General features: G+C 39.5%; 2 protein-coding genes and 1 long non-coding RNA gene across 8 annotated transcripts in view; 1 reads left to right on the top strand and 2 right to left on the bottom strand.

Moving 5' to 3' along the window:
* LOC116782087 overlaps positions 1 to 5,610 on the top strand; it is a 30,730-nt gene extending 25,120 nt beyond the window's left edge. For 3 of the 4 annotated variants that reach the window (XM_032678643.1, XM_032681008.1, XM_032680257.1), the window contains 4 exons: positions 1,155 to 1,259; positions 2,227 to 2,332; positions 2,750 to 3,667; positions 4,578 to 5,610. In XM_032678643.1, coding sequence (XP_032534534.1) covers positions 1,155 to 1,259; positions 2,227 to 2,332; positions 2,750 to 3,667; positions 4,578 to 4,633 — 1,185 coding nt within the window. In that variant the 3' untranslated portion in view covers positions 4,634 to 5,610. The remainder of the gene's footprint in view (positions 1 to 1,154; positions 1,260 to 2,226; positions 2,333 to 2,749; positions 3,668 to 4,577) is intronic. The other variant, XM_032679453.1, reaches the window with a different exon arrangement.
* LOC116785276 lies at positions 2,644 to 6,891 on the bottom strand. The gene is made up of 2 exons (XR_004356544.1): positions 5,455 to 6,891; positions 2,644 to 3,594 (listed from the first exon to the last, which is right to left on the bottom strand). It is a non-coding gene; the product is annotated as an uncharacterized LOC116785276 (long non-coding RNA).
* Positions 6,892 to 8,299: 1,408 nt separating this feature from the next.
* PDCD6 (programmed cell death 6) lies at positions 8,300 to 18,476 on the bottom strand. 3 transcript variants are annotated; one of them, XM_032682212.1, is made up of 6 exons: positions 18,334 to 18,476; positions 15,268 to 15,329; positions 12,151 to 12,195; positions 11,024 to 11,182; positions 10,239 to 10,348; positions 8,300 to 8,842 (listed from the first exon to the last, which is right to left on the bottom strand). In XM_032682212.1, exons 1-6 carry the CDS (start codon positions 18,417 to 18,419, stop codon positions 8,744 to 8,746), a joined length of 561 nt encoding a protein of 186 aa, XP_032538103.1. In that variant the 5' UTR covers positions 18,420 to 18,476; the 3' UTR covers positions 8,300 to 8,743. The 3 variants fall into 3 exon arrangements, with proteins under 3 accessions (XP_032538103.1, XP_032538910.1, XP_032539703.1); XM_032683019.1 differs by having other exon boundaries at positions 11,030 to 11,182; positions 18,334 to 18,461; XM_032683812.1 differs by lacking the exon at positions 18,334 to 18,476 and adding an exon at positions 15,420 to 15,552.
* Positions 18,477 to 18,843: the final 367 nt, after the last annotated feature.

The raw sequence follows: 18,843 nt of genomic DNA on the forward strand, positions 1-18,843 counted from the left end.
GAGCCTCTGATTCCTGATCAAACTCATTTGACCATAACACCAATTTCTAAATTCTCTTTTAATGGACTCTGCTCTTTGAAAACCTGGTGCAGTCGTAGCATAATGTCAACTCAAAACAACTTGGTGGATTAAATGTGTGCTCTTGACCTGGTCTCTGGATGACTCTTCCCTTTGCTGAGGAGTCACCCTGACAAGCAGTGTCAGTTTGCAGCACTGATGTTGCTCAAGTGCTATTGGCTGCCTGTATTTAATGGGGTTGGTGATAATGCTGAACAAGAGGAACTGGTCTGGTGTTGCTGCCTGGGATGCTGTGGCTTGTGCTGCTGCTGCAGAACTAGACAGACAAGTGAAACTGAGGGATATGAGAGCACAGCTGCTGGTGTTGGAGCAAGTGGGGGAAGTTTTATCTGTTCAGTTGCTGTTGGCAGTGGTATAGTAAACCTTGGTTTGTCTTCTGGGTTCATGTTGTGAAAATATCTGACCATTTGTATTCACTGTTTTACTCTGTGAAAGTCATGTCCTGTACCTACAGTAACTGGAAAATTTCATTTGAGTTTGAATTGTGTTTATACATGGAAATCAGAAGTAGAATGTTTTGAGATGCATGCTTCATTTTTTTTAAGCTGTGGCTACTTGTGACTTTGGAAAGAGAGTGAAAAAGCAAGTCTAAGGGATAATCAGTAAAATACCAAAAATACTTGATAGTTAATTGACTTTTATCTACAGGAATCATGGCTATTCCTTGTGGCAGACTGCCTATATTCTTTTAACTTACTGTAATCACTATTCATTTAACTTACTGTAATCACTTATAACTTTTATATACTTACAAATTAGCCTAAGGCATACTTTTTATTCAATTTTCTACACAGAAAACATAAATTTAGGACTTGTGCCCTTCTCCATCTGCAACAAAATGTTCATGATTGACAGTAAGGGAGTGGCAGAGAAATACGGGTTTATGTTTTACCTGTTATCAGGCCATAATTATGTTCACAATTTTATATTTTGATATGTGTGTGTATACATTTATTATATGTCTTATAAATAAACTAATAGTATAATTTTTGTTATAAAAAATCAAAGTTTAACTTTGATCTCTGTGTACATGACCCTTTGGCATCCTAATGACCAATTCTAACCATGTTTTTCAGCAGGAAACTTTTCACATCACCTCAGACTCAGAAGCAACACTTGTTGTTCGCATTACACAGGAACTCACAGAGGCTTTGAAGGCCTTTTGTGAAAAGAAAGCAGCAGTAAGTAACTTAATCTTGACCGGAGTTTTTTTGCCATTGGGAGGGAAGGAGTTAACACCCTGCCAAGCTGTACTGTTACAAACTGTAACAGTTCAGGCATGGTCAAAAATGCCACTTAAATATACTTGTCATCCTTCTTTTGTAGTTGGTCCCTTGCTTAATTGCTTGTCTTCTAAGATTAATCAGGCTTTAAGTGCCACCTAAATGTGCTCTTTTTCCTTTCGCTGCCATGTGGGTAATTCTGTCTCATGACCTGTAGCTCTGCTCTCATTTGGGAGCATTAATCTATTAAAACTAAAGGTAGGCAAGATGTTCTTGACTTTCTGTTGGCCCTTACAAACCTCCATAGCTTCTTGGCATAAAAGTTGAATACCTGTAGAAAAAATGGGTCTGAAGAAGGACCAGAATCTGTGAAAAAACAATTCATCACCTCTAGTAGCTACTGGTTCACGAAATTCATCATGTGTTTTTAATGGAGGATGTTTCCGACTGTATTCTCAATAATATATTCCATGGCAGCTGAGCTACAGTAACTGCCTCTGTGCAAATGCCACCACCACTACCAGTTAAATATTGTTGCTATAGCTTAATCTCTCAGCCGAGCCTTCCATTTTGCATTTCCCAGCTAAGGACAGGATGTGCATATGTACCAGTTTTATATTTTAGCCAGGTGATGATGAGAGATGAGGCAATAAAGAAATTTGAAACAGGAGGCATTGTCTTCCCTAGACACCTCATTCCATTCTCCAGATGCGTACCTGTTCCAAATAATACTTTTGAAAATTGAGGTATGATGTGGTCATTGTGAACAACAGAACAACGCATCCTTCGTGTGGATTTTGCTTTCACCTAAAATTGTACTCTACTAACTTTCTTTGAGGAGCTTACTATTTATTTATTTATTTTTTTTTAGAATGTTTGAGTTTTGAGTTTAAAAACAGACATTCTAACCTTTTGCTTTACCTAGGTTAATTACACTAATAGTCTGAGGCCACTGATGTCAATATCTCAAGATGAATTTCCAGGAAGGAAAAGCATCCCAAAACACTATAAGCCATATGGAAAATACAAAGGTAATTTAGATATTTTTTTCCTCGTTTAAGTATACTCTTGAGACTGCACAGATTGTGAAAAGATTTACTTTAATGGCCAGCCATAGTGCTTCTTAGCTAGCGCACTCTGTGTCTGAGTCAGTTCAGGATATCACTTTCTGAAGCCTTAATGACTTCAGCCTTGACTGCCTAAGAACATTTCTGTTTCACTGAGTAGTGTTACAGCAGTAAAGGTTATAGGAAATCCAAGCAGTAACCCTTCCTGACCTATTTAACATTAGAATTTTTGGGTGAAAAGATGCCAGACTCAGGTAAGACATAAAAGCAGGAAATGGGAAAAGAACAGAAGGACACTTCATAGAATCACTTTATAAAATCTTGTGTTTGCAGTTGATATTTTAATGTTTTGCTAACTTTTAGTGTCCTTTCTTTATTCAGGAAGTTCTAACTGGAATCAAGGTTTTTTGTCTCAGTATGAAGAGTGCTCTGCAGAAGCTTCTTTTGCTCCTGCTCACTCATACAGTTACCAAACAGATGATGGGTCATCTTCCTGTCATCTGATGTCTAATGACTTTACAATGATGTCTGCACTCAGGGACTCTCTTGCTCTTCACACTGGAAGTCCTGCCAGTGGTGTCAGTGAATGGCTGGGACAGTTCAGCCAATCTGCATCTGACAGTAATTCAGCTGGTGGGGCCTCTTCCTATGTGACAAGCCCAGTGAGGGAGTACTCAGCAGAATATATGTCCAGAGACGTGCAAGGAAGTAAACTCCATGATAACAGACTCTCATATGGCGGGGAAAATACAAAATGGAGGAATCAACAAACGTGTACAAAAGCGTGGACTGTAAGTGATCAAGGATTATCCTATCCCAATTCTACAGCCTCATATCCTTCATCTGGAAGATACTCCACAAATGATCCATTGCAAAGCTATTCCTCTTACAAGCATGATGATTCTGTGAATACTTGTACATCTTCTGCAAATTCTGCTGTTTCAGGAAGAGGTGGCTCCAGGTGGCACCAGGACACCAGGTGGAATGAGTGGAATGAGGACTCTAGGTGGAACCAGAGCTCTAGCTGGAAGCAGGAGTCTAGCTGGAACCAGGAATCTAGTTGTCAAGGATTCAGGCATCAGGAAACAGGCTGCAAGAGTGGCTGGACTTCACATCAGGACTCATTTTCTGGCAGTGGTTCATACAGAGATTACCAGCAGTTCAGAAGCTCAGATAAGATGTTTGACGAAGATGATGTTGGTCTTGCTTCCAACACTGTGAACAGACTACAAGGAAAGGATATACCTACAATGACCAGGAGGCTCAAACAGTTGGCTCCATATTATCCAGTACTTCAAAGTAAGATTGTGATTAGTTTGCACATAAAATGAGTTACATCAGCGTAGTTGCTTTAACATAGGCAGGAGATTGTGTGTTGTGTGTGTTGCAGAGACAGGACATGCTGTTCAGGGTCATGCTGTTCATTCTTTTTGCTCAGGGTCTGTATCAGCTGCAGAAAGGTGGTATTGCCTCTCTGAGGACACTGTGCCTCTTGGCAACTAAATAGAGCAGTCAGTGGGAGGAAGTTTTGATAGAATAAAAATTTTCTGAATTGAAAGGTTTGTCCTAGGTCATCTTTCTAACTAGCATTTTATATTGTGAGTTTGTACTGTTAGGGCCGCAATGTTACGCTGCAATACACTTACATTGTTAGCATATATTTAGAAATTGATACACTGCATTTCTGTTTAGACAAAGAAAGGAGAATGTCACAGCAAATGTATTCTCTGTCTTACTGTGGTGCTGTATGAGGAAGATGTAATCTATTCTAGGGAATGTATTGGCATAAAGAAAAACATTGTAATGCATGCAGAACCAAACCTGGATGGCATTATAATAAATAATCCAAATGGATCAAACCCACTGGGATAACATAAAAGTTATCAAAGACCTGGTTCATTATATGACAATTTTTTTTTTCTAATTATTGTAGAAATAGTCCTTAATGTTCAGAATAGTGATATAGTATTCAAAATAAAAGATTCTCCTTTGAAAATAGATTATGAGAGGGGTTTAAAGGCACATGGGCATATACTACTGTATACATGTCATTTGGACAAATGCACACTATGCTTCTGTTACTAGAATTAGTTAATTAACTAAGAAGCTAGTTAATAGGAAAACTTTCATTTTAACATTTTCTATGCTGTGTTATGTAAAATATGATGAAATAGAAGTAACTTTAAATGTCTTTATCTCCCCTTTCTAGAACTAAATATTCAGACATTAGTCAATGTGCTAGTAGAAACTAGAGGAAAAGATTAAGAAGCAACAACAGCTGAAATGGAAACAGATGAAGAGATTCAAGAGTCTCCATCTCTTCTCTTTCAGGAAAGAGACTGCATTTAATTCTCCATTTAACTGGTTTTGGAAGGGTAAAGGGAGGTAGGGTTTAATTTTTTAACATGTAAAATGTAGCTGGAACACAAACTTGCACATAATGGATCAACATACTATTTTGTTTAGGCTTTTTGTAATGTATTTGTTACATCTTAGTATATTACAGAAAAAAAATCTTTTGTTATTTTTTGAAAATATGTTAAAGTTATTCCATCAGCAAAAAGACCTTTTAAACCTTTTAACACCCTTCCCAATTCAGAAAAAAAGAAAAAAGAAGTTTTATGTTACCTACTTGGGAAGGATATTAAAAAATACAGGTTTACTTTTCTTCACACAAATGTAAGGCCAATTCTATTAATTTGAGACTTTATAATTAGCATATTTTTAGAAATTGATACACTACATTTCTGAATGTCACAGCAAAGGAATTCTCTGTCTTAATGTGATGCTATATGAGGAAAGTGTAATCTATTCTAGGACTGGTGCATAATATGGCATATTACTTTCATTTTTGCATAGTAAAAATGTGTGAAATATATGCAGATTTTATTATATTGTTCTGAATGAAATTGTTATAAATTGACTTAAAAACTCATTTGATGGATTGACCCATCCTAAAATAAAAATTCTTGATTCTTTCTATTGACAAAAGCTTATTAAGAAATAGTAAAATCTATAAGGCAATCAGATAAAATAACAGGAAAGAATAAATAATCAAAATGTCATACTAACTGAGGAATACTTACCAGTTCATGATGTTTATCAGTGGTCTGTGTTTTTTTTTTCTTTTCCCCACACTTCTGGGCCACATGCTGATGAATTCTTGGCTTTAGATGTCTGCTTTATGTAATTAAAACCACCTTACAGGGAGCTGAAATAAAAAAGTAAAGTGAGACAGTTTACTCCCCAGTGTCCATTTTCCTTCTCACTGCTGTGTTGTGGACTATCATTTTTCTTCTCACCCATACCTAAACTGTGTCTGTGCATTAAATACTTGTGCTGAAGCAGGATTAGTCTTCATGAGCTGACAAAATGCATTTTAGATCTTGTCATGTAAATTTTAACGAAAACTCAAAGCAATTTATTATTAGCATGTAAACTCAATTCCCTAAAATTGTCCTTCTGTAATTATTTTGCTTCTGCATCTGAAAAGATGCACTTTCCTTTTGCATTACTATTCACTATTTTCTTTACTTCCTCTCATACTTACTGGTGTGTTTGAGTGGTTTGTAATGGCATACACTTAGTAGTTGTGCCATACACTTTTTTTAATCCACTGAATTCCATAGTCAACCTTCTTGCTTAAAGGGGAAAAGTATGATTTTCTACCACAGGTGTCTGCCAGAGTTTTGATTTAAAACTCTGTGGGACTGATCAGTTATTATCTACATTTAAAAATTATCAGAAATTATTTACACAAATGTTACTACCACAGAAAGTGTAGTGCAACTAAAATTCTGAAACTGTAGAAAAAATGTTACTAGAAAATATTACTGTTGCAACTCTCAATTCAAGTTAAGACCTTTTCATCTGAGCTTGTTGTAGAAAGCTCTTTCTTCCCCATTTCTCACACCCTTTGGGCTTTTATGGCCTTTACTGTACACCCCACTTGCACACAGCAGCCGGGTGATCTCTGCCCAAATTAGATGTTCTTTCCACCTGCACATTCCCTTTGTATTTTTCATTCTGAGCAGCAGTTACTGGCCCTGCAGAGTCCTGCATTTGGGAAACAGTTCTTCCACTTTGAAACAGAATTGGAGTACTGACTAAGTTAAGAGAGCATTGATTTACTAAAGGTTTCCTGAGCTGTAAATTACTGACTACTCCATACTCCCAAGAAACCCCTTTGCCTTATCTTGCTCCCATATAGTATAGAACTGGAATAGAATGATTCCTCTGCCTGTTCCTGTTTGTCCAGGCTCTAGTTCTTCTTCAAGAAACCTTCACAAAGTAGGCACTGAGAGCATGCAGAGCAGCATTGGGTGCTTCCCACCTGCCAGCACTAAACCAGCTACATCACAGGCTTTGGCATGGAGGCAAGTGTTTTGAGGCTGCACCTGAGCCCTTTGCATCAATTTCACATTTGCTTAGAAAGCCATGGATAAAAATCCAGACTAGAACATGCACTGGGGGGTAAACGGTCTACTTTTCAGCCATTTCCTTGGTCTGTGGTGTACCTGCTTTCATACCTTCAGATGTGTGTTATCCACTGGGACCAGAGTTGTTTCAATCCAGAGCCACCTGGGTGATTCTTTGCAGCAGTGATGCTCCTTCACAAAGTGCTGGAGCCAGCTGTTCTGCATGCAAGACACTGAAGCAGAACAAGGCCAGCTGGACACAGACACATCCTTCAGACAAGACAACTTGGGAAGTCTGTCAGATTCCAGCATTTTTAGTTTTGTACCTTAGACCTATTAATGCTTCTCAAAACATTTCCCAGAATTACTGTATTTCATGTGGGTGTATGATCCAAAGGGACAGATTCCTTAGTGGGAAAGGAATGGGCAAGTTCTTTTGAGCCCAAAACATTGGGGCTTTTCTGTTAATGGTTTTTGGAAGAGAACATATCTTGTGATCATCTCAGCCTTCTGGGGAGGGAAGTTTCAAGCAGTAACTGGTGGAAGTCTTTCTCCTTTATCTTCTTAAAGTAACTTTCACAGTTAATTCAAGGCTGTTGGGTGAGGTGGTTTCTGACATTAGCCATTATTCTTGCTCCCTCTCTTCACCCAAAAAACCATTGGCCTTTGGGTGACAATGCCCTAAGTGCTTTGGGAGAATTCCTTATTTTGGTGGGCTTATGCTATGGAGACCATTGGTCTTGGTCCCAGATATTTCACACCAGAAGAGTGTTCACAGCGTTGCTCAACTGTCACTAAGGGTCTGATTGATTATCACCTGACAACTAGTAGCAGCTTCTCTGCATGACAGTGTTTGACAATTGCACAGTTGCCACTTTGCTGTCTTCACCCTGACACTAGACACTCTATCTTGGCTAAGACACAGAGTCACAGAATATTCTGAGTTGGAAGGGACCCACAAGGGCCAAAGATGCTTTAACCAACTGAGCTAATCTCAGGGTCACCTGGAAATAACATTGTAACCTTGACTTTTTTTGTTAACTTCTCTTTGCTTCCTCCAAGTTGCTTGCAGAGTTACTGCAGGAGATGGTGTATGACACAGTCATTAATTGTTTTGCTTCAGTTTTTCCACTGTCTCTCTCATCAGCTGTAAATGGTGAGATGCAGGGTAACCCTATGAGTGTGTTTGACTGTCAATTCAAGGCCACTTCAAATAAGTGCTTCAGCACAAATGGAGGAGTGCTGATGTTAAATGAGATCACTAAGCAGAGGGAACACTTTCATAGTAGTCAGAGTTCATTTTTGTGCGGAACTTATCAAGGAAGATGCAGTAATGGACACAGGTGTGAAGAAGTTGTATCTGAAGCTCGCCCAAGGATACCCTGAAAAAAGAAGGCAGCTAGAAAATAAAAGACAAGAAAAACAAGCCATCCAAGTGGGAGACATCTCTGAAACACAGAAATAATGCCACCACCCCCTTAAAGCTGTACAAGAGTGAAACAGACTACAAAAGTTGATCTAATATTTTTACTTAATTTTAAATTCTGTATTAAAAATTAATACATTAAACTCTTATAAAAGTAAGGCACATGCAAAACATGTTGTGCAACTTCTGACTTCCAACTCTTTTATAAACTAACAAGCATTATTTTAATTTGGCATTTCTAAAGAGTCATTTTTCCCATGCAGGATATGTGAAATAGGTTAAGTTTGACATCGCACCAGTTAAATCTAGATTCTGTGCTTTCTGTACTACAGTAAGCAGAGATGGTCAGATCGTACAATAATACAAAATAAAAACCAACTCAAGTACAGATTCTGAAGGTGATGACCAACATACAAAATTTAAGAACGCGAAGTTACATCCATTATAATACATCGATAATCATATTCAGTACAGGATGATTTGGCAACTCCAGTCTGTGTAATGCCAGTGTACAATTCCTAGTTATCAGTGTCATACGATGCTGAAGACCATGGAAAGATACTGCTCATAGGACACCTGGATCCAGCCATCTTGATCAGTATCGTATCGTCGGAACACATCAGTCAGCCTCTGAGGAGGGGGGAAAAAAATATACATTTTTGTTTGTCGGGAAGGCTCAGTCTACCATGTATTCCCCCTGCCACCTGGCTTCTACAGCTCTGTGAAACCCTTTCTGTTCATCCCTTCTGTAGCCATTTTACAGTCTTGTGTGTATAAAGATAGCTCTTTGCCAATAATGATACAACACCTAAGTCTACCTCTAGGCATTTCTTTATAGACCAGACAGCTTTTTATAACTGGCTTTAAAGTGGGGGGAAAAACAATGATACATTTGAGAGTCATCTGGAAACAGAATCCAAAATCCTTGTGCATTTCTCACCTTCTAGGCAAATATGCTTCGTGTGTCACTGGTATCTGAGCTGTCTCTGTATAACCCCAGAGATGCCAGGCAGTACATACAGTGGACCAGAATAACTACCAGCATGGTTTCAGTAATATCAGCTGAATGAAACTCCATTTCAAAGCCCTTTTTACTAGAGTTCAAGTTTATAACTAATTATAATTGCCTTGAGTATCAAGGCAACTGATGTTTCAGCAGACTTACAGTTACAGACATAAAGCTAAAAGGAGAAGAACAAGACACAAGACACCTGAGTGCAAATAACAGGGATACTACTTTTACAGGGTACTGCTTTGCCTTCACGTTTGCATATCACAACATATCTTTAAGATATTCTTGCAGTGCTGGCCAGCAGAAAGAGCAGCAGACTTATTCCGATTCTACTAAAACTCCTACAGTTTCCCAACTTTTCCACAAATCTTACATGCCTTTCAGAAAAGTCAGTAAGCTTTGAGAAACCTTAAGCAATGAGGTGAGGAATCACCCAGTGAATGATTTCTAAACAAAGAAATACACCTGCAAACCTACAGTACTCTCTCTCAAAGGTTTTTGTTGGGTTTTGTTTGTTTGTTTGAAATGTCTTTTACTACCATTTTCCCTGAAGGTACTGCTGTGATGAAAGACTGAGTAATTCAGCTACTAGGTCAAACTCCTTTAATCAGAGCCTTAAACACAGAGATACACAATAAAGTTGTAAATCAGATTATGAGAATTATGGGCACCATGGGACAAGAACACTCCACTTTTGACACTCAAGCTCCAGAAGAAGTGTGTGTATTAAACTAATGGAGATAGTTGTTAGGTGTTTTCCTTTTAAAACATGGAGACTATTTTACATTTTTTTGCCCCTCCCAATTTTATCAAATTTACTTGTGATGCAAATGGATAAGTAATGAAGACCAATATATGAAGATGTTTCTAGCTCCTCTCGTATACTTAGTTCAAATGGTTTATTATAAATAAACCATTTGTTTATTCTAGATCCACTGTTAAAGTGAGAACCATAAAAGCTTAAGAAAAGGTAATTTTTTTTTAATTGGCATTAAAGCACATCTCATTTCTTACCTGTAAAACAACACAGCACTGAATAAAGTCATCAAAAGCAACTTGTCCTCTTCCTTGTCTGTCAAATTTCCGAATAAGGATATCGTAGAATTGATCAGACAGTCGGTAACCTTGGAAAAAGAGAAATGCTTTAAAAGGTTTCAAATACCACAGTCCTTCTATAGAAAGAACAAGGCTGTTCAACAGGCGTGTGTCACTAAATGAGAAAACAGTGAGGAGTTAAAACGGATTTTTTTTTTCTAAATATCTGTTATAAAAAGGCATGCAATAAAAACCATGCTTAATAATAATTATACCCAGAGTCACAGTAAATATAATTACTGATTAAGGTGACTAGTTGGTTGAGGGAACGGTTTAGGGCTGCAGCTCAAGTCTTTACAAGTGAAGTCACTGGAATGGAAGTTCTTTTGCCACCAGAATGCTCTCATAGCATAGACAGCTGGCTTTGTTTTAAAAAGTGGCAAGCTGTATCAAGTACCTTGGAAGTTCAGACATTTGCCTGAAGCGCTGGTAACGCTCTCAGCGCAGAGAGAGGAGGCTGGAACTGGATGTGTCAGTACATGTGTGGGATGTTTTCTTTTTTTTTCATTAAAGGAAACGGCTTTAAAAAAGAAAATGTGCCTGTGGCATGGACATCATTAAAAGGAACCTTACACCTAAAAAGGTAGCTGCCCTTCACCTGCCTCATTTTTAGTCACATTTGTCAGAGCAGTAAAGCCCTAACAATAAGAAGCTCATTTGATGGCATAACCCAATCATAAAAACTGTAATTACAAATGAATTACCAAAACCTGTTAGTGCCTGCTTTAGTTCATTTTTGTCAATCATTCCAGAATTGTCTCTGTCATACGTTCGAAAGACGTTCTGCCAGTCTGTGATGTACTTCCAGACTCCCGTGAATTCATTGAAGTTCACACCACCTTTGTTTTCTCTGTCAAACATCCCTGAAATAAGAAACCCATATAAAACCTTAGTCATACTACTCCTCAGCAAGGATTTTGCCAGTATTTTAAGAAAACAGGAAGAGCACTTTGCGGAGAGTACTGAAGACAGAAAAGAAATTGCTAAAATACAAGTGATATTTTGGAAAGTTCTGCCAAGAAAAAGCAAGTAGTCATCCACTGAAGGAGAAAGATAAAGGAAGATGAAAGATGACCAGAATGAATTGCAGAAGGTTTATTTTTCCTGGGTTTTCATTTTCAGTTTGAAAATATTGAGGGCTTGATTGATCATCCAGTGATCAATTAAAATGGGCAGAGGGGTGGGTTGTTCTTTTCTAAGGACACATTAAAAAGTCTTAAGTCTAATGCTGGCATTTGACTTACTGATACTGTCATCTTTATACAAAAAGCATGTCACACAGCAGTGGAATTCAGAGCTGAATACTTATTGAAAACAAAGCAAAAAATTTAGTCCTTGGATTTATGAACTGTGTGATACAAAAGAGTTACTGTGCTTGAATTTTTATCTTTCTATTCTACAGCCATCATCTTCCACATTACTGGCAATTATTTTAGGACACCTAAGAGAATTCAAACATTTTAAAGCTTGTGTTTGGTATTTCTGGAGTGAAACATAGGATTAAAATGCAAGACAAGAAAAACTATTTACAAAGACAAGCTATATAATATCTTTTTAGAATATTTAATATGACAATTTCCCCATGCATAAATTACATTCACTATCTATTCAGTTTGTCAGTAAATTTTCTCAGGCTACTTCAACAAATGCACATATGTGCACAAAAAGGGCATCCCTGTATTCATCAGAAGGGAAAATATTTGAACTCAACTTACTACTGCTGGACACTCTGAGGAAAAAAAAAAACAGTGCAGCAATTGATAGCATTTTCAATCATCTGAATGATCACAAACAGTATTTTCACTATTTCACATCACACAACTACACTTACCAAGAATTGACCTGACTGTTGCTGGATTAAATGGAGTCCACGTGCCTGAAAGAGAAAGAATTACTTAGTTCCTCAATACTAAGCAACACTTTAAAAAAATGCAACAAACCAAACAAAAAATTCAGTTACGAGAAGTGAATTCAGAGCTAGATGACACAGAGCTGGTGTACTCAAAATAAGGTTGCTTTGAAGTAATTATGTTCTTGACCATTCAGAGATGACTTCAGACCAATGCTTTACGAGTACTACACAGCAACCAACATTTTTCAGTCTGCAACAAAAAAACCTAACAAATGCTGGAAGATCTAAGAAGGATTTTTTCATCCCAGGCTGTCAGGAAGTATTGGATAGAAGGCAAGATCAAAACTGAAGTAGCTCATTTTCTACTATGGGAGCAAAAGAGTTTTAAGTTACAACTCAGTCAAGGTCTCATATCTGTTCCTCAGTGAAAACCCATCCGCTCATTTCCTGTTTTACAGGACTGCTCCAGGGCACTTAGTTTCTGACAGAAATAAAAAGAAGAGGTTTCTAAAATGGCATAACCACACAGTGCAATTTAGAATTATCCCACCTCCACTGCTAGATCAATTAGACATTAGTTTAAATGTTTTAAATTAGTATTTTCAGAACAAGAAATGTTGCTGCCTGAGCAGTAATCATTTGAAGAGGAGCTTTGTACTTTGAGTATTTAGAGGCTAGTTGCTGTGGAATAGTTTCCACTTGGTTGAGAGCATTCCCGAGTGCTAGGAAGCATTAAGCTTTAAATTAAGAGAAATACTGTGCCTCATCTAGAATTTCACCACCATTTCTCTAGAGCCTGTGAGGGAACCAGGAGGATGAAGCAGCAGATATTAAATTAATTGCAGTTATGTGCAGGGACTACAAAGGATCAGTGAGACAAGGAGTAAAGGAATCAGTGAGAGGAGAGGCACTGCAGAGGTGTTGGCAGTGATGCAGTAGCTGACCACAGGTACCTAACAGGAGGGCTGCATTGGTACTGAGCTTTGCTGGATCAAGCTGCAGTGGTGTAAGTCTATAGGTGCAGCAATGGGGGAGAACCCTGTACTGTAGGCGGGACGTATGACTATTTGCACATAAAGAGAAACATAAACAGAGAAGGAGAAAAGATGGTTCTGAAAATGCTTAAGCAGTATTTTAGACAGAGAACATCAGTACCTTAGAGTTGTATGTCTCCTGACAAAAATGAAAAATAATGGAATTATTAATAGGGTGCCAGCACTTAACTCTGAACAGAATAAGAGGAAAAAGTGAAAATACAGTGAAAAAAAGTGAAATAAGTTAACTTATTTCACGTTGAAATATTCAAGAGACTCATATAGATGCCACAGAGTGAAATCTAAGCAACTCCAGAGCTGAAGAACTGCACTGATTTCAGTCTATTCCAACAGTGAAAGACTGTTCCCGCCTCCTTTCCTGACTCTACTATTAATTCACACGGCAGCACAGAAGAAAACAAGAAGGAAGCAAAGGATTTTATTGTGGAAACAGCTATACAATGGTATGATCACTCCCTCCCACATAAGCATACTGTTATTTGCTTAAACTTGACACGTTGAAAATGTCAAAATGTCAAAACCACACTGAGCTTCAAATTTTAATGAGCACTACGCAGACTTTTTAAAATGTTTTAGAAATAAACACATAACATTCTTTTAGCCCGTGTTAAGATTGCAGGACAGCTATGCACAACCATCCACTAGAGGATATGTTTTGAAAAGAATATAGTGAATTTTTAGTGACTTTGGTGTACAAGATCTAGAATCTCTTGGAATGAAGGAAGCTTACAGCTCTGTAAATATTTTGTCTAACACTTGGCAGGCATTTTCCATAACTGCAAAGCACTGCAACTGCTAATCTACACTGCAAATAAGGAAAGAAAAGAGTTCAGATAGTCATCACTGCCTATTACCCTTAAATTTAATCAGATGAGAAGATATTCAAACTATATGAAGTTTAAAACGGCAGGTAAAGCCAGGTTCCCACAGTTCTAAACAGCACTGTAATTTAAGTGAAAATGGTGACTTAATCCGTTTAACTTCGCTTTTATTCAAAATAGTATTTTAGTTATGGATCGGATCTGGCAGGCACAATACACTGCTTTTAATTTTTCAGATACATTATTCAATGAATATTCTAGTAAATCCAGTTCAGTTACTAGAGTGCAATTTTACTAAATACAGCCATCCAAATTTGTTTTAAGTCAGGCAATTACTGACAACAAGGGGCCTTTCAGCCTGTGTGCACTGCAGCTCACATCAGTTTAAACTGTTGTCAAGTCACAAAGCACAGGAAGGATAAAGGAATTAAACCTTGGGAGAAGAGGAACTTGATATGAACTCAAAGGTGCATAAACAACCTCAATATGCCATTTTTCAGATTCCTAAGTGGAAACAAACCCACAAAGTACAACCCTACCCACACTGAGTCATGAGAGGAAAGTAAAAATAGGCTACTGGAAAAAAAAAGTTCATTTTTAATTTTGCTTCCATGAGTTATTTGACCATACCCTAGTTACTCATTAGCATTAATACAGGGAACTGACAGACTACTAGAAAGTTTTAGTACTAGATCTAGAGTGCACCTTTCTACTCTGTTAGGAAAAAACCTCAAATATGCCTCATTTGGGGAAGAAAAAAAAGAATTACTATCCTCAATTCCTGCACCATACTGTATGAAAAGATTTTATGTGCAGTAAAAAGACTGGTTGTAAACAGATAATCTTTGTCCAGGTTATACACCGATCCTGGTTAAAAAGCAAAGGTTCAGTAGTGATGAGTGAGGAATATATAAATAACTGGTTATGATTTCCAGGAAGCAGAGATGGGAAAAAAAAAAAAAAAAGGGATGTGGATGCCTTCATTCCCCAAAATATAAATCAGTAACGTTTACAACAGATACTCAATTTAAAACAAAAAAATCAGGAGGATTGTTCTTTTTTTCTTCGCCTCCCCAGCCTTTTGCTGTAGATTAAATAGTATTAATCAGTGCTAAGAACATCCCTCAGTTCAAAGAATGATGGCATCAAGTGACCTGTCTCACAAGAAATTTAACATTAAGTTTACAATGAACTACCTCACGGCTCATTTACATACTTACCATTTGATAATGCCTGCTGAAGTTCATTATCAGATATAATTCCACTCCTATCTTTATCAACTCTGGGGAAAAAAAAAAGGGGGTAAGCTTTAAATAGCTGAATTTAACAAGTTCCACTCACAGAAGACTTGAACATTCTGGTTCTTACTCACCAGATAAGATTAACCTTTTCCTGAAAAGTCACTAATTGCACTTAACTTGGTCAACCATTCACAGTTACTGCAAATTTAACCCTTCATTCAGACTGAGGAGACATTCTGGAACAAGATAAAAGCTACAAAGAAAACTATAAGATTTACTTATGAGTGAAGAGACACACAGAGAAACACACACTGACAATAAAACAGTTTGGATATACTCTGCACAAGAAAGTATTTTTATTAATGTAAGAGAACTGCAGAGCACACCATGCTAGTTAAATCCACAAAATGATTAATGTCACAGTAGTAAGCTGTTTGTTTCCCAAACTGGAGTGACAGGTTTGGCACCCAGATTCCCTGAGTAAAATCTTGGCAATGGAGAGAGTCACTAACGTGACCAAAGTACTGAAATACTCAATCAGCTGCAGGGCCTTGAGCCTTCTCAAAGGCATTCAAAAAGGAAAAAGCATAGGCAGGTTCCAGCTTCCTTGAGTCTTCATAGTCTTGGAGAATCTAGTTCTATGCCAAAATTATTGAACTAAGTAATTTCTGCCCAAATAAAGCAGGATAGTGCCTTCTTTAGAAGGGTATCTGAAAGTGGTGGGGATTTCATTCCATACAAAGACCTTCCCCTTGGACTGACAGTTTTTATTTTCTCTCATTCCTACCATTTCAAAGCAGAGTCCTGCTCAGCTGATCCCTCTTCGCAGAAGCTGATTTTTTTCCCTTTGGTCCTTCCTGTCATTTTCTAAACATTTTCATTTCATTCCATTGCTTCCCTCCCCATCTCAAAAATTATGTAAGCCACATGCAACATGGAAATTGCAAGCATAAGTTGCAAAGATTACAACAACAAAAATATATTCCCCTTTTTTATTCTCTATTTCTTTTCTCAGTATTCAGAACGTTTTTTACCTTTTATGAGCTCCTACTAAGTGCTAAGATGATATTTTAATGAAACTGATTGTGACCTACTTATCCTGCTCCTCAGCATCATCAGTCAGCACATTCATTTTATAAATAAAATGATGTAAAGTTAAAATGGGTTTTTCCTCATGGACATCAGGTACCTACTCTGGATTTCACCTGTCATACAGTGATCATGATCTGGCCATGACAGGTTGATAGGACCCAGTCAGGCAGGACTGTAAGGTGCTCCTGCAAGGCTTCATAGGCCTCACTTACTGCAGAAATCAGCAAACCTCATCTGACCATTCACCCTCTTTTCATAGAATCATAGAGCAGTTTGGGTTGGAAGGGACCTTAAAGATCATCTAGATCCACACCTCTGCCATGGGCAGGGACACCTTCCACTAGACCAGGTTGCTCAGAGCTCCATCCAGCCTGGCCTTGAACACTACCAGCGATGGGGCATCCACAGCTTCTCTGGGTAAACTGTTTCAGTGCCTCACCACTCTCACAGTGAAGAATGTCTTCCTAATATCTATTTTCTTCCCAATATCTAATCTATTCTTCCTAATATCTACTCTGTTTTCCCCCAGTTGCTCCTGAACTAAGTAAATGAAGATCCCAGAACAGTTCCATCTGTCAGTGTGGCAGAGGACCACACACTCTTCAGTCAGTTTTCCACCCACCAAAGGACCTTCCCATTCATTCTACATTTACTGGATTCCTTGAAAGGCCTTTGATACTGTTGAGAGTCTTTTTGGAAAGTATACAGATTATACGAATTGCACCATTATATGAATTCTAGCCATCATATCCATACTCAATTCTTATCTAACATATTCCAGGATTTATACAGTGGTCTTACCGACAGGAATACTTTCAACAAAAGCCATGCAACTCCTACATTAAGTCTGACTAACTACAACATTTAGGATGGTTTCTACTCATTTTCCTGGTGCAGAAGTCAGATTGTTGATCTGTTTCTTTCTGGACCCTTTAAAAAAAAGAAATGGCCTCATGCCTGCCCCCTCCGAGTGCTCAGATGAAGCTTTACAGAAGGCTGGGTAGGTAAGCTGCCGCATTCCTGAGTCACTCAGTAAATACTAGCCAGTTTTAGCAACTTCTGTTTGTCTACTGCTTAACCTCTTCTTGCTGCCACTAGTGTCACAGGATCTGTCTTGACTCAACTCCCATAAAAATGAATCACACGTAGGCACCTCCCTGGTTTCCTCGATATGACACAAGCGTGAAATCTCCTTTGGCTTCTTTACTGCTACAGTCTCGACAGTGTGTTTGTTTAACACAGGCTTGCTAACTTCCTGGTGGGTCCCTCTGCTCCCGGTGAATTCAAGAGAGTATTTCACAGAATCACAGAATCAATTAGGTTGGAAAAGTTCTCCGAGATCATCGAGTCCAACCTTTGACTGAACCATGTGAACTACACCATGGCGCTAAATGCCATGTCCAGTCTTCCCTTGAACACCTACAGGGACGGTGACTCCGCCCAATACATCTGACAATACTGACATCCCAATACCTAATCACCCTTTCTGTGAAGAAATTCCTTCTAATGTCCAATCTAAACCTCCCCTGGCGCAGCTTAAGACCACGGCCTCTCGCCCTAAAGCTATCAGTTTGTCGATAGCTTTAAAGTCTTCCACTAAGCGTTTATTAGATTCCTTTTTACGAGCCTTCCCGTATCGCCGCACTGATCCTCCAGACTTAATCCTTTCTGGATCCTCGGGTCAACAATTACTTCAGTGTTTTCAAGGTTACCTTCTCGCTCCCACCAATCCCCTTCACCCTTGCGCTAAAGCTCAGCCGCACTTATTCCTCCTCACCCCTTTCTTACAGCTCCCCCCGAGGTTCCCCCCACAGGGACACCACCGCGGGGTTTACCGCTGGATGCAGGGGCCGGCGGCCGGATTCCCGCAGCAGCTTCCGGGCACCTCCCAGCGTCCGCTCCTTCCCCCGGCAGCCCCCGTCCCCGCCCGGGGGGCTGTCTCGGCGGTCTCACCTCTGGAAGACGTTCCACAGGAAGGTGGGGTCTGGCAGGGGGGCGCCGCCGCCGCCGTTGGGCCGGTGCTGGTACCCCGCCGCCATCGCCCTCGCGCTTCCGCCACGGGCCGCCCGTGACGCAGCGCGGCGGTGACGGCACGAGCCCCGCCCCGCCCCGCCCCGCCCCGGGGATTCCCGAGCTCTTCCCGCCGCGTTCGATCCTGCAGCGGCTCACGAGGGGAATTCTGCGGCCTCCGGCTCCGCCCCCTGCGGCTTGAGCCGAGCGCGTCCGCGGCTGGGGAGTGGCGGCTCTTCCCCCCCCCCCCCCCCCCCCCCGCCCTCTCCACGAGCCATCGTCCGCTGCGACGGTTCCCGCAAAGTCAGGAGCCGTCCCCGTGACCGATCCCTGCTAAGTCCCCGCTCAGGGGAAGGGGCTTGTCCTGGAGGGAAAATAGCATAAATTTAATATCCAAGCCTCTGCAGGGATTATTGCTGCGGGGAAAAAAGAGGCTATAGGGAGAAGCAAAAC

The sequence above is a fragment of the Chiroxiphia lanceolata genome, chromosome 1 (genome assembly GCF_009829145.1).
Source record: "Chiroxiphia lanceolata isolate bChiLan1 chromosome 1, bChiLan1.pri, whole genome shotgun sequence".
Classification (NCBI taxonomy): domain Eukaryota; kingdom Metazoa; phylum Chordata; class Aves; order Passeriformes; family Pipridae; genus Chiroxiphia; species Chiroxiphia lanceolata.

Coding starts and splice junctions, on each gene's coding strand:
- PDCD6 (XM_032682212.1), bottom strand. CDS start 18,419: ATGGCGGCGGGGTACCAGCACCGGCCCAACGGCGGCGGCGGCGCCCCC. Junction 15,330..18,333: donor CTGTGGAACGTCTTCCAGAG/GTGAGACCGCCG, acceptor TTTTTTCCCCAG/AGTTGATAAAGATAGGAGTG. Junction 11,183..12,150: donor AACAGTCAGGTCAATTCTTG/GTAAGTGTAGTT, acceptor TTCTTATTTCAG/GGATGTTTGACAGAGAAAAC.